Source organism: Piliocolobus tephrosceles, chromosome 6 (assembly GCF_002776525.5).
Source record: "Piliocolobus tephrosceles isolate RC106 chromosome 6, ASM277652v3, whole genome shotgun sequence".
Classification (NCBI taxonomy): Eukaryota; Metazoa; Chordata; class Mammalia; order Primates; family Cercopithecidae; genus Piliocolobus; species Piliocolobus tephrosceles.
Window position 1 is genome coordinate 85605164 of NC_045439.1, and position 14137 is coordinate 85619300.

Sequence of the window (14137 nt, forward strand, 5' to 3'; positions counted from 1 at the left end):
GGATGCGATGGCTTGGCTTGGGCTCAGAGGCCTGACACTGTCATTTGGAGAATCTCACGCTGCAGAAATTCCAGACTGAACCTTCATACCGAGTAGGGGAGGAGCTGTCTGTGGGTTAGAGCCTGCAGGAGGAGGAAGGACGTGAATGTTTTATCAGCTTCTGGCATGGCCTTGAGATGGTAGTTATAATCTTGGCCCTGGTGGCCCAGAGCTACAGTCATCCTGGCAGTCCCTGCTGGAGTGGAGCAGGTACAGTCACAGCTGTGGGGACAGCATGCTGGCCAAGGGTCTTCCCTCACGCTCAGTCCTGGTCAAAGGCTGCCAGACCTTTCTGAGTGCCCCCAGGGAGAGACTGGGGCATCTCAGGGTGCCCACCAGTGAGGGAGCTGGCATCTCTACTCGCAGTCCTCGCCCCTTCAATGAGATCCCCTCTCCTGGTGACAATGGCTGGCTAAACCTGTACCATTTCTGGAGGGAGACAGGCTCACACAAAGTCCACCTTCACCATGTCCAGAATTTCCAGAAGTATGGCCCGATTTACAGGTAAGTCTGGCAGAGGGTGGGAGCCTAAGGAACAGGGAGGAGGAGGGGCCCGGGCAGCCCTGCTGTGCTCCCCATTCCCCAAACAGGCTGTTTTCCGGTTCCAAACTCCTGTGGAACTTTTTCTTTCTCTTTTTTTTTTTTTTTTGGTAATACAATACAGAAATATATCAGCGATATTTAAAAATTCAACATTTGAATCTGTGAATGTCTTAAGTACTCTAAACCAGGCATCTACTTTTGAAACAATTGGTGGCAAGACCGCCAGCCATCTGTAAGGAAGCTCTTTAATGGGTCTAAACCCCAGGTCTGGCCGGGCATGGTGGCTCACACCCATAATCCCAGCACTTTGGGAGGCCAAGGTGGGCAGATCACTTGATTTCAAGAGTTTGAGACCATCCTGGCCAACACGGTGAAACCCTGTCTCTACTAAAAATACAAAAATTAGCTGGATGTGGTGGCAGGCACCTGTAATCCCAGCTACTCGGGAGGCTGAAGTAGGAGAATGGCTTGAACCTGGGAGGCAGAGGTTGCAGTGAGCCGAGATCCCGCCATTGCAATCCAGCCTGGGCGACAGAGTGAGATTCTGTCTCAAGCAAAACAAAACAACCTCCTCAGTCTGAGGAGGGGTGACTGGTGAGGCTGAGTTTTGAACTCCTGGCCCTGCAGCTGTCAGCCCAGCCAGCGAGTTTTAAAAATTGGGGGAGGGCCAGGTGCGGTGGCTCACGCTTGTAATCCCAGCACTTTGGGAGGCTGAGGCAGGTGGATCACTTGAGGACAGGAGTTCGAGAGCAGCCTGGCCAACACGGTGAAACCCTGTCTCTACTACAAAAAAAAAAAAAAAAAAATTAGCTGGGCATGGTGGCGGGGGTCTGTAATCCCAGCTACTCCAGAGGCTGAGGCAGGACAATTGCTCGAACCCAGGAGGTGGAGGTTGCGGTGAGCCCAGATCATGTCACTGCACTCCAGCCCTGGGCAACAAAAACGAAACTCCCTCTCAAAATAAATAAATAAATAAAAATAAATAAGGGGGAAGGAAATTTGAAGTTCAGAGCAGAATGAAAAGGTCTCAGCGTGGTCAAGTTTGGTGCTAGCTACAGCCCCAGCATTCCTCCCAGCGCACGACGCCGCCCGGGCCGCGCTATTCCGAAACTGGGTCCGCCCTCGCGTCCTACCCGGCCTGCTCCTGCGCTCTTCGCTGGCCGCTCACCTCCGCCTCACCCCGACGCAGCCCGAGCCCATCAACCCCCCGGGTAGGCCCGCGTTTACCTAAGGGCGAGGTCTAGGCGCTCGGCCCCGCGGCGGCCCCACCGCAGTTTCCTAGGTCCCCCTCACCCTGCCGCCAAGGTCCCCAAAACGGACTCCGTGTGCTTTGAGGTGTTACGGGGGCGCTGGAACACTGGCTCCGCTGGCCCTGCCAGGAGGCGGCAGCGAAGCAGGGAGCGACCCGGGATACGTTTCTCCGCCCCGCCTGCTCCCCGCCTCTGCTGGCCTCTGCCCTCGCTCGCTGCGTTCACCGGAGCCCACCCGAGCCCACCCGAGCCGACAGTGGCGAGCTACGGTGACGTCCGCGCGGCCGGACCTCTCTTGTCCAACTTCTGATCTTACTTCTTCCAGGCCTGGGATGGTGGTGGGTATAAGGGAAGGTGTTCCTACTTCCCAGGCCTGAGGCCTCAACCTTCCCCAGATCCCACTCCCTTTGAAACTCTCGGAGAGAGGTGGTTAGAGAACAAGCCCTACTAAATGCCTTCCTACATCGGTTACCCTCCACACACCTTGCAAGCGAAGTTTGTTGTCCCCATGGTCAGAGGAGGAGACTGAGGCTCAGAGAGGTCACCCAGCTAGATTCCTGTCCAGCTGGAGTGCTGATCTCACCCTCGGCCCTGAGGCTCTGAGTTTGTTCCTTCCCTTTCCCAAGAATCAGCTGGCTTCCTGCTAGGAGGAAAGGCCTTTTTTTGTCCTTGGGCCTCTGAGCCCCCAAGGCTTGTGGCTTTTTCCTGGGAAAACTGCTAAAGCTGTTTCCACGGTGGGCAGCCTTTCAGCCACACCTGGGTTCTTTGCTAAGAGTCCGGTTGAGAGGGAAGGGAAGTGGCTAGGGGTGGTTGGGGGCTGGGAGGGGAGACTGGAGGGACAGTACGTTTTCCTCTAAGTGGAAGGCCTTTTACAACTCAGAGCATTCTAATGCGTCAGTCAGGAAGGGGAAGGGTATGATGTGTTGGCTGGCTTGATGACTGGGCTGGGGGTGGGTGGGAGGGCAGGCTAGTTTGTGTTGGGGCTTCAGCTGCTCCCTCCCTCCCTCTCTCACAACTCCCTTAAAGTCCAGACTGCCCCTTTTGATAGCTGGTTGGTGGCAGGGAGCTCCCCCTACCCTGCACCCCACCCTATTCAAGGTTGAGTGCTGGGCTTGGGAGGTTGCTCCCCGCCGCCCCCATCTCTCCTTCCTCCCCATCTCTCCTAGGACTATTGGTGCTTCTGTCCCGTGCTCACGTCACATAGATCTCTAGTTATCCTTGCTTCCTCCACTCTTCCCTTTTCACCACTTCCTAGACCCTCAGTAGCAACTCCTTATTTTATTAAACCTTTTTGTTACCGGTGGAGGGCGTGCAGGTTCTTGGCGTCTTGATAAAATGCACAAGGTAAGGAAGGAATGAAGGGATTTATTGAAAATGAACTTATACGCCACAGTGTGGGAGCAGGCGGAGCGTAGGGGCTCAAAGGCCCTGTTACAGAATTGTGGGGTGTTTACCCCCTAGAGGATTCCATTGGTTACTTCAGATACACCTTATGTAAATGGAGAGGATGAAGTATTCAAGTTACATAGTCATACGCCCTTTGGAGAGGATATTTCCTGTTATAGCTGAAGTGTGAATCGATCTTAGGTTCCCTGTCTCCCAACCCTATTTTCCTGCCTCATCTGCCCCTTCAAGAGATGTGATCCCCATAAATCTTTATGGGAGGCAGAGGGACCGATGGTCTTTTTTCTGTAACTGCTTCATGCCGGCTTGGGGCATAGTCCCTACCTATTGGGGATCATGGTAAATCTCCTACCACTGAATTTCTATAATCTTCATTTGATGTATATCTCTATAGGCCACAAGTGCCAGCAGCTGCACAGATACTTCTCTGTTTAGCCAATTCTATTATAACTTTCACAAGAGAATTTAGGGTCTGTAGCCTTTAGAGTAGAATTTGCTATAGAAACTATCATGAGGGATGCATTTCTAATCATTGCTTCTTTTACTGTAAACCATGGAAAAAGGACCTAACAAATGATGCCCTTTCAGAATAGTGAAGGACTTCTGGCAATGTGCTCTTTAACCCACCATGTGGGTTATGTGGAGTGAATCAATTTTTTGTTTTTGACTGATTATGAGCTAATGCATGTACCATTAAAGTGTCTTACCCACATTGGGCCTTTATCCTTTATCCATGTATAAAGCTGGCTGCAAACTCCTTCACAAATAAAAGTGTACTCCATAAGTGCACAAAACAGACCCCTTTTCCACTTCTATTGTTTGTAGAAGGCATAAGCAAGAAAAAATACTCAAAGATAAGAGTTTCATTACAGTAGAAGTCTTAATCTGTGAACTTGGGAAAAGCTGTCCACATCAATGATGCCATCTTCTTCTTGGGAGAAATTTCCCTGGTTAGTTTTACCTTAAGAGTCCCAGTGGGTGCACAACTCCAAGAGCGTGGAGGAACCCTTCTCAGTTGTGAGGTTATGAACCCAAAGTTCAAGGTCCTGAAGTTTTGCTATAGTGTAGATGGCAAGGACAGTCTTTCTCTGATGTTTCCAGAAGATTCAAACCATTAGAAGCTTTTTTTAATCTGGTGAAAATACACTGTAGCATAATAATCTACTGTCGTAACATCAGCCCTCTTGCATGGGAAAGCTTTTCTACAACCAGAAAACATGCATGGAAAATAACAATGGAATGAAATCCCTTTATAAAATGTTTAAATGGCTGACCAGATGACCAAATGTACCTGAAGCTTTGTTTTCCCAGGAATATGGGATCAAGCATTGGTTATAAACAATTTTCTGTTGTTGTTACTTAGTTTTTATTTCATAGTCATAAACTTTAACTCAACTCTGCAGTCCAGCTAGGCATGGAAGGGAACTGCAGTGAGAGCACAAAGATACTAGGATACTGCGAGCAAATGGGGTGGAGGGTGCTGTCCTGAGCTACAGAAGGAATGGTCTGGTGGTTAAGACAAAACGTAAGTCAAACTTATTAGAGTTGTCTACAGTCAACAATGGTGATCTTTTTCCTGGTCTTGCCATTCCTGGACCCAAAGTGCTCCATGGCCTCTACAATATTCATACCTTCTTTCACCATGCCAAAGACCATGTGCTTGCCATCCAACCACTCAGTCTTGGCAGTGCAGATGAAAAACTGGGAACCATTTGTGTTGGATCCAACACTTGCTGTGGACAAGATGCCAGGACCTGTACGCTTTAGGATGAAGTTCTCATCATCAAATTTCTCCCTGCAGATGGACTTGCTGTAGCAGGACAAGCCACAGACAACACCTCTCAGACACTGAGTTGTAAAGGAAGGGCTTTAGTCAGCTGGGAGCATCGGCAAGCTACTGCCTTAAAATCTGAGCTCCCCAAGTGCACAATTTCTGTCCCTTTTAAGGGCTCACATCACTAAAGATTTCATATGAAAGGGTCATGATTGAGCAATCTAGGGGATATGTGACAGGGTTTCATGAACTGATGGTCAGAGAGAAACAGAACAGGGCAGGGAGTTTCACAATGTTCTTCTATACAATGCCTGGAATCTATGAATAACATCGGTTTCTAAGTTATGAGTTGATTTTTAACTACTAGGTTTAGGCCAGGCAGGCTCAGGCCCGATTTTGGGCCTGGTGCTGGGCTGCCTGTCTTTGGTTTCACTTCCTTGTTTTTTCTTAAAACAGGTACTAAGTATAAAACAATATAAAACAATATGAGAGGGTCTCTCTCTTTCCTCATTGCCACCAGTGCCATTATGGCATATGAAGTCACCACCCTGACACATAAACCCTGAAATAATTCTGTGAAAGCAGGAATCATTATAACCAGATCCTTTCTCTCCAGTGCTCAGAGCATGAAAGTTTTCTGCTGTTTTTGGAAACTTGTCTGCAAACAGCTCGAAGAAGACGCAGCCCAAGGGCTCGCCGTGACAGCGATGTCGAAGAACACGGTGGGGTTGACCATGGCTGATAGTACAGGGTTCCTGGTGGCAGTCACGGCGTCTGCAAAGCCACAGGTTCTAAACTAAACTATTTTAAACAATTTCAGTATTAGCTGGTTTAACATGGAAGTCTGTTCTTGATATGTAGTTAATTTTTTTTTTGTTTCTTTGTTTTATGTGGGTTAGTAGCTTTATACAAGGAAATTTGGTCATTTCTGTGTTTACAATAACTTAACATAATAACTGTAATTGTGATTGGTAACATATACTTAGACATTAGAATTTTAGAAATCCCATAAAATTTTGGAATATATATTAGTATTATTCACAAAAATCTAAAGAAGATTAAACATCATTTTGGCACTTCCATGTGACTAAACATGTCAAATAATCCTGTTTACCTCTTTTCTGGGTGTTTTCAGGGGCCCTCTGATTCATCCAGAAAGCCAGGCATTAGGAAAGACAATATTGAAACTGAAGTTTGATTTTGGAATTCCAGATTACCATAAATTATTTATTTTGCCAAAACGATGCCTTGGAAATTTTAAAGAAGCAAAAACCTCTTATAACCTTCTACAAGAAAAACAAACAAAAAAAGCAAAACAAAACAAAAACCCAACCCAACATGTTCTACTGTTCTTATATGTCTTGCATGTAAAACTGTTTCTAGTAGTCTTAATTTCATGTTATAATGGCGAATTTGTTTTTTTTGAGGCAAAGTTTCACTCTTATTGCCCAGGTTGGAGTGCAATGGCATGATCTCGGCTCACTGCAACCTCTGCCTCCTGAGTTCAAATGATTCTTCTGCCTCAGCCTCCCCAGTAGCTGGGATTATAGGCATGCGCCACCATGCCCAACTATTTTGTATTTTTACTAGAGATAGGGTTTCACCATGTTGGTCAGGCTGGTCTTGAACTCCTGACCTTACGTGATCCACCCACCTCAGCCTTCCCAAATGCTGGGATTACGCGTGTCAGCCACCACGACTGGCCTATAATGGCGAATTTTAACATAAAACCTGGTAAGTTAGGCCAGGTAAGGTGGCTCACGCCTGTAATCCCAGCACTTTGGGAGGCCAAGGCAGGTGGATCATGAGGTCAGGAGTTCAAGACCAGCCTAGGCAAGATGGTGAAACCCCGTCTCAACTAAAAATACACACACACACACACAAAAAAAAATTAGCCAAGTGTGGTGGCAGGTGTCTGTAATTCCAGCTACTCCGGAGGCTGGGGCAGAGAATTGCTTGAAACTGGGAGATGGAGACTGTGGGTGAGCTGAGATTGCACCACTGCACTCCAGCCTGGGGGGCAGAGTGAGACTTTTGTAAAAAAAAAAACAAAACAAAACTGGTAAGTTAAGTTCTGGTAAGGTTTGACCACTTCCAGCACAGCTAGGGGCATGGCCAACTCCACATGTCCCCAGGCCTTACCTAGGTGGAAAGCAGGCAAGTTCAACAATTTTCAAAAGCCAAAGAAGCAGCTTATCACATTAGAGGATTTAGCAAACCTAGTATTTGAACATAATGGACACCACATGTTTACATTTTGAAGACAACTGTATTTTTCCAATAATCTTGAAAACTGTCTCTATTTCACAAATATTGCTAAAGTCACGGGAACTAAAAGGCATTACACTTTCTACTTTTCTGACAAAATATTTGACTTAAGCTCTTATTATTATTAAACCAATTAATTTAAACTTTTACAGAGGAAATATACAGTGACTTTTACTTTATATTTAACCAGTTTGCAGAGAGAGAGAAAGAGCCCAGAGACTGACTCATAAGAAATTCTTATCCTTTTGCCGGCATGCCAGATTTCTGAGTTCTCTCTTTCACACACATCCGTGTGAAGAGACCACCAAACAGGCTTTGTGTGAGCAACAAAGCTTTTTAATCACCTGGGTGCAGGCGGGCTGAGTCCGAAAAGAGAGTCAGTGAAGGGAGATGGGGATGGGGCTGTTTTATAGGATTGGGGTAGGTAATGGAAAATTACAGTCAAAGGGGTTGTTATCTGGCTGGCAGGGGCAGGGGACACAAGGTGCTCAGTGGGGGAGCTTTTGAGCCAGGATGAGCAGGAGAAGGAATTTCACAAGGTAATGTCATCAGTTAAGGCAGGAATAGGCCATTTTCACTTCTTTTGTGATTATTCAATTACTTCAGGCCATCTGGATGTAGGTCACAGGGGATATGATAGCTTAGCTTGGACTCAGAGGCCTGACATTCCTGTCTTCTTATATTAATAAGAAAAATAACATAAAATAGTGTTGAAGTGTTGGGGCAGCAAAAATTTTGGGGGTGGTATGGAGAGATAATGGGCGATGTTTCTCGTGACTGCTTTGAGCAGGATTGGGGACAGCGTGGGAACCTAGAGTGGGAGAGATTAATCTGAAGGAAGATTTTGTGATAAGGGGTGATATTGCGGAGTTGTTAAAAGGAGCATTTGTCATATAGAATGATTGGTGATGGCCTGGATGTACTTTTGTATGAATTGAAAACCTACACGGAAGACACAAGGTCCGAATAAGAAAAGGAGAAAAACAGATATTAAAGAACTAAGAATTGGGAAGACCCATGAAATCCAATCAGAGAGTGCCCAATGGGGTTCAGTGTAATTACTTGTTTGGTTGGTGAGATTTTGGGCTCTATTTTTGATAGAAGTCTTTTTTTTTTAAGTTGGAGGCTGCGCTTGGTGAGGTGTGTTTTTAAAAGACTATTAGTCCGTTTTACCTTTCCTGAAGATTGAGGATGGTAAGGGATATGAAGGTTTCACTGAATACCTAGAGCCTGAGAAACTGCTTGGGTGATTTGACTAATAAAGGCCGGTCTGTTATCAGACTATATAGAGGTAGGAAGGCCAAACCAAGGAAATGTCTGACAGAAGGGAAGAAATGACTGTGGTGGCCTTTTCAGATCCTGTGGGAAAGGCCTCTACCCATCCAGTGAAAGTGTCTACCTAGACCAAGAGGTATTTTAGTGTCCTGACTCAGGGCATGTGAGTAAAGTCAATTTGCCAGTCCTGGGCAGGGGCAAATCCCCAAGCTTGATGTGTAGATAAGGGAGGGGGCCTGAACAATCCCTGAGGAGTACTAGAAGAGCAGATGGAACACTGAGAAGTGATTTCCTTGAGAATAGATTTCCATGATGGAAAGAAAATGAGAGGTTCTAAGAGGCAGGCTAGTGGCTTGTAACCTACATGGAAGAGGTTATGAAATGACGACAGAATAGGATGGGCCTGTGAGGCTGGAAGGAGATATTCTCCTTGGTGTAAGAACCATTTGCCTTGTGTGGGAAGAGATTGATAGGTGGAAGTTTCAGTGGGGGAGTAGGTGGGAGGGACTGATGAGAAGGAGAAAAACTGGCTGTGAGGGACAGAAGTTGGAAGCTAGCTGCTTGTTTAGCTACCTTATCAGCATAAGCATTGCCCTGAGCAATGGGATCTGATGCCTTTTGATGGCCCTTGCAGTGAATAACTTCATCTTCCTTTGGAAGTAAAGCGACCTTGAGAAGAGTTTTTATTAAAGAGGCATTAATGATGGAAGACCCTTGTGTAGTGAGGATACCTCTTTCAGCACATATAAGTATGATGGTGCAGGATATGGAAGGCATATTTAGAGTCAGTATAAATATTGACATGTAATTCCTTTGCAAGAGTGAGGGCTAGAGTTAAGACAATGAGTTCGGCTTGCTGAGAGGTAGTGTGGGGGGCAGAAAGTATATGCATCAAGTGTGGGGAAGAAAATGGATTTTGGAAGTTATGAGAACTGTAGAGAGTGAGTTGAGCACAGTTTGTGATTTTGAGGGCCTCTAAAAATATTAAAGCATCAGCAGCCACCGCACACAGACATGAGGGCTAGGCTAAAACAGTAAGGTCAAGTTGTTTGGACAGAAAGCCTACAGGGTGTGGTCCCGGCTCTTATGAAAGAAATCCACCCACACAGCCCTGCACTTCAGTTGTGTGTAATGAAAAAAGGTTGGGATGAGTTAGGGAGAGCTAGTGTGGGAGCAGCTTCTACGGCTGTTTTTAAGGAACAGAAAGAGGAGTGGCAAAAGGATTTAGGATCTATGGGGTCAGCCAGGTTTGCTTTTGTGAGTTTATATAATGGTTTAGTCAGGATGGTAAAACTAGGTATCCAAAGGTGGAGTATCTAACCATGCCTAGGAAGGAAAGGAGTTGTTGCTTTGTAGAAGGGGTTGGGGTTTGGGAGATTAGCCGGACATGATCAGCAGGGAGAGCATGTGTGTTTTTATGAAGAATTATGTCGAGATAGGTAACGGATGAGGAAGAAATTTGGGCTTGACTGAAGTAATGGGGGCTGTCCACGAAGCCTTGCAGCAGTACAGCCCAGGTAATTTGCTGAGCCTGATGGATGTCAGGGTCAGTCCAAGTGAAAGCAAAGAGAGGCTGGGATGAAGGGTGCAAAGGAATAGCAAAGAAAGCATGTTTGAGATCCAGAACAGAATAATGGGTTGTAGAGGGAAGTATTGAGGATAGGAGCATATATGGATTTGGCACCACGGGGTGAATAGGCAAAACAATTTGGTTGATAAGGTGCAGATCCTGAACTAACCTGTAAGGCTTGTCTGGTTTTTGGACAGCTAAAATGGGGGAATTGTAAGGAGAGTTTATAGACTTTAAAAGGCCATGCTGTAACAGGCAAGTGATAACAGGCTTTAATCCTTTTAAAATGTGCTGTGGGATGGGATATTGGTGTTGAGCCGGGTAAGGGTGATTAGGTTTTAACGGGATGGTAAGGGGTGCATGATCAGTTGCCAAGGAGGGAGTAGAGGTGTCCCATACCTGTGGGTTAAGGTGGGGAGATACAAGGGGAGGATGTGAAGGAGGCTTTGAACCGGGGAAAAGGGTGGCAATGAGGTGTGGCTGTAGCCTAAGAATAATCAGGGAAGCAGATAATTTAGTTAAAATGCCTAGACCTAATAAGGGAACTGGGCAGGTGGGGAGTCCCAAAAGGACTAAAAAGGAATGCATAAAAGAATATTGTCCAAGTTGGCACCAGAGTTGGGGAGTTTTAAGAGGTTTAGAAGCCTGGCCATCAATACCCACAACAGTTATGGAGGCAAAGGAAACAGGCCCTTGAAAAGAAGGTAATGTGGAGTTGGTGGCCTCCATATTGATTAAGAAGGGGATGGACTTACCCTCCACGGTAAGGGTTACCTAAAGCATCTTTGATGGTCCAGGAGGCTTCTGAGGTGATGGGGCGGCATCAGTCTTCAGCCGCTAAGCCAAACAGATCTGGGAAGAAGTCAGTCAGAGAGCCTTTGGCCAGAGTTCCAGGGGCTCTGGGAGTGGCTGCTGGGCGAGTTGGACAGTCTGATTTCCAGTGGGTTCCTGCACAGATGGGACAGGGCTTAGGAGGATTCCCAGGCTGTGGGCAATACTTGGCCCAGTGGCCAGATTTCTGGCACTTGAAGCAAGATCCTGGGGCGGGCAGTCCTGGAAGAATGCCTGGCCACTGTGGTTCAGGCGTTTTGAAGTTCTTGTGTGCTGGAGATGCAGCTGGGTTTTATCTCACAGCAGAGGCAAGTAATTGTAACTCAGAAATGCACTGCCTTCTGGCTGCCTCCTCTCTATTATTGTACACTTTGAAGGCGAGGTTGATTAATTCCTGTTGTGAGGTTTGAGGGCCAGATTCTAATTTTTGAAGCTTTTTTCTAATGTCAGGGGCTGACTGGGTGATAAAATGCATATTGAGAATAAGATGGCCTTCTGACCCTTTAGGGTCTAGGGTTGTAAAGTGTCTCAGGGTTGCTGCCAAATAAGCCATAAACTGGGGTGGGTTTTTATATTTGATGAAAAAGAGCCTAAATGCCAATACCAAAAGGATTTCGGAGAGGTCGGATAAAGAAAAAGGGCATTAACCTTGACTATGCCTTTAGCTCCAGCCGCCTTTTTAAGAGGAATTGTTGGGCAGGTGGGGGAGGGCCAGTCATGGAATGAAACTGTAAGCTGAACTGGGTGTGGGGAGAGGAGGTGATAGAAGGATTACAGGGTGGAGGAGCAGAAGCTGAGGAAGAATTGGAGCCTGATTCAGCCTGGCTGGGGAGCGACCTGAGGAGCAGTCTGGGGATAAGGAGAGAGGTCAGATGGGTTGGTAGAAAAGGAAGATTGGAAAGACCCAGCAACACTTGGGGTTGGGACTGAGGGGACAGGCAGGAGGGAAAGAAGGAAAATTTGGGATGAGATGCATTGGAAACAGAGACTAGGGAGGGACCAGTATGTAAAAGAATGCCTGGACATCAGGCACCTCAGACTATTTGCCCATTTTACAACAACAATTGTCTAGATCTTATAGGATGGAGAAATGGAAAGTGCCATTTTCTGGCTATTTGGAACCATTGTCGAGTTTGTATTGGGGTTAAGTGGCATTACAGAAGAAAATCAGGCATTTAGGTTTTAGGTCATATGTGAGTTGAAGAGGTTTTAAGTTCTTAAGAACACAGGCTAAGCGAGAAGAGGGAGGAATGAAAGGTGGAAGGTTGCCCATAGTGAAGGAGGTAAGCCCAGAGAAAAGAAAGGGTAGAGACAGGGAGAGAAGGGATGGGGGGTGCTTGCCCCCTAGGAAAGTGGAGAGAAAAGAGAGGGTAGAGACATGGAGAGAAGGGGTGAGGGGTGCTTGCCCCCCCAGGAAAGTGGAGAGAAAAGAGAGGGTAGAGACACGGAGAGAAGGGGTGGGGGTTGCTTGCCCCCGAAATAGTGGTGCTTGCCACTAAGGGTGAAGGATCAAGGCAGGTGTCCCCATGGTGATCAGACACCTCTGAAAAGTGGGGGTATATTTGTCTCCACAGTGATTAAACACTAAGGGAAGACTGTCTTCACGAGTCTGTGACTGGCGCCAGAGTTTTGGTTTCATGGATAAAATGTGTCTCCTCTGTTTCTATCAGAAAAGGAAAGGAACTGAAATTAAGAGAAGGGAGAGATTAAAAGATGGCGCCAAGATTGAAAGGAGAGAGAAGTTGAGGGATAGTGAGAGAGGTTGGAGAAGAGAGTAAAAAGAGGCCGCTTACTGGATTTAAAATTGGTGAGATGTTCTCCGGGCTGGTTGGTCTGAGGACCTGAGGTCTTAGGTGGATCTTTCTCATGGAGCAAAGGACAGGAGGACAGGGGATTGATCTCCCAAGGGAGGTCCCCCGATCCGAGTCACAGCACCAAATTTCACATGCATCCATGTGAAGAGACCACCAGACAGGCTTTGTGTGAGCAATAAAACTTTTTAATCACCTGGGTGCAGGCAGGCTGAGTCCGAAAGGAGAGTCAGCGAAGGGAGATAAGGGTGGGGCTGTTTTATAGGATTTGGGTATGTAATGGAAAATTACTGTCAAAGGGGGTTGCTCTTTGGCTGGCAGGGGTGGGGGGTCACAAGGTGCTCAGTGGGGGAACTTTTGAGCCAGAATGAGCCAGGAGAAGGAATTTCGCAAGGTAAAGTCATCAGTTAAGGTAGGAATAGGCCATTTTCACTTATTTTGTGATTCTTCAGTTACTTCAGGCCATCTGGATGTATACGTGCAGGTCACAGGGGATATGATGGCTTAGCTTGGGCTCAGAGGCCTGACACTCTCCCTGAGTGGCCCTAGGGACCCTGCTTGACTGTATGCAAACAAACACATTGCAATGAATTAAGAATATTCATAAATAGTTTACAAATTTTGGAGAAACTAGGCAGAGAGAGAGAAATATGACTAAAATTCTATTTGTGATGGTAAACTCAACACACTTAAAGTATCAGGAAGCCTAAAATCCAAAAAGTTAGTTTAAGGATAAAAAAGCTAGTATGCCCCATTAATTCCTGCAGGCCCAACAAAGGTAGCTTAGGAATTCCAGATAAATGAATGAATGATTACTTGCTAGAAATGCACAGGACCACAGAAATAAATGAAAACCTTCCACTAGGAACTAAGAAAAATCATGGTTTTATGTACATGCATACACAAGCAAAGTCAGAGGAGAATAAATAGCAAACAAATGAAAACTAGAAGCAAAAACAAATAAGCAGGAAATCAACCCTAACTTTTCCTATTCAATTTACCCTGGAGGCTGCAGTGTTACCTAGGGCCCTCAAAAACCAACATAATGAATATTTTATTCCTGATAAACAATTCAGTATCCTTAAGTTCACTAATATTTTCATACATCATGTACAATTAACAAATTCACTTTAGGCATATGACTAATAAGTACTACAGCACTATCCACGCAAAACAGTAAACATAATATGAAGCAGTGCAAGCATGTATGTGGAATTTGGCTCCACACTAAATCCAGCTTCATGCTTAACTATATTAAAAAAAGAGTTGCCAAACTGCTAATGCATTTTTACAATACTTCTTGCTTTAATCAAGACTAAGAGCTTTAACTATAACAATGTTAGTTAGCCAAATGTTTCCAATTCTTTATCAG

The 14137-nt window shown here is 46.0% G+C and overlaps 1 protein-coding gene across 3 annotated transcripts in view; it reads left to right on the forward strand.

The window, feature by feature from the left end:
* Window positions 1-219: 219 nt before the first annotated feature.
* The window catches only part of LOC111529691 (cholesterol side-chain cleavage enzyme, mitochondrial), a 30155-nt gene continuing 16237 nt past the window's right edge, over window positions 220-14137 (forward strand). The window contains exon 1 of one of the 3 annotated variants that reach the window (XM_023196644.2): window positions 220-543. In XM_023196644.2, the coding sequence (XP_023052412.1) occupies window positions 275-543 (269 nt within the window). In that variant the 5' untranslated portion in view covers window positions 220-274. Of the gene's footprint in view, window positions 544-1636; window positions 2102-14137 lie in introns of those variants that run through there. The other 2 variants (XM_023196645.2, XM_023196646.1) reach the window with 2 other exon arrangements.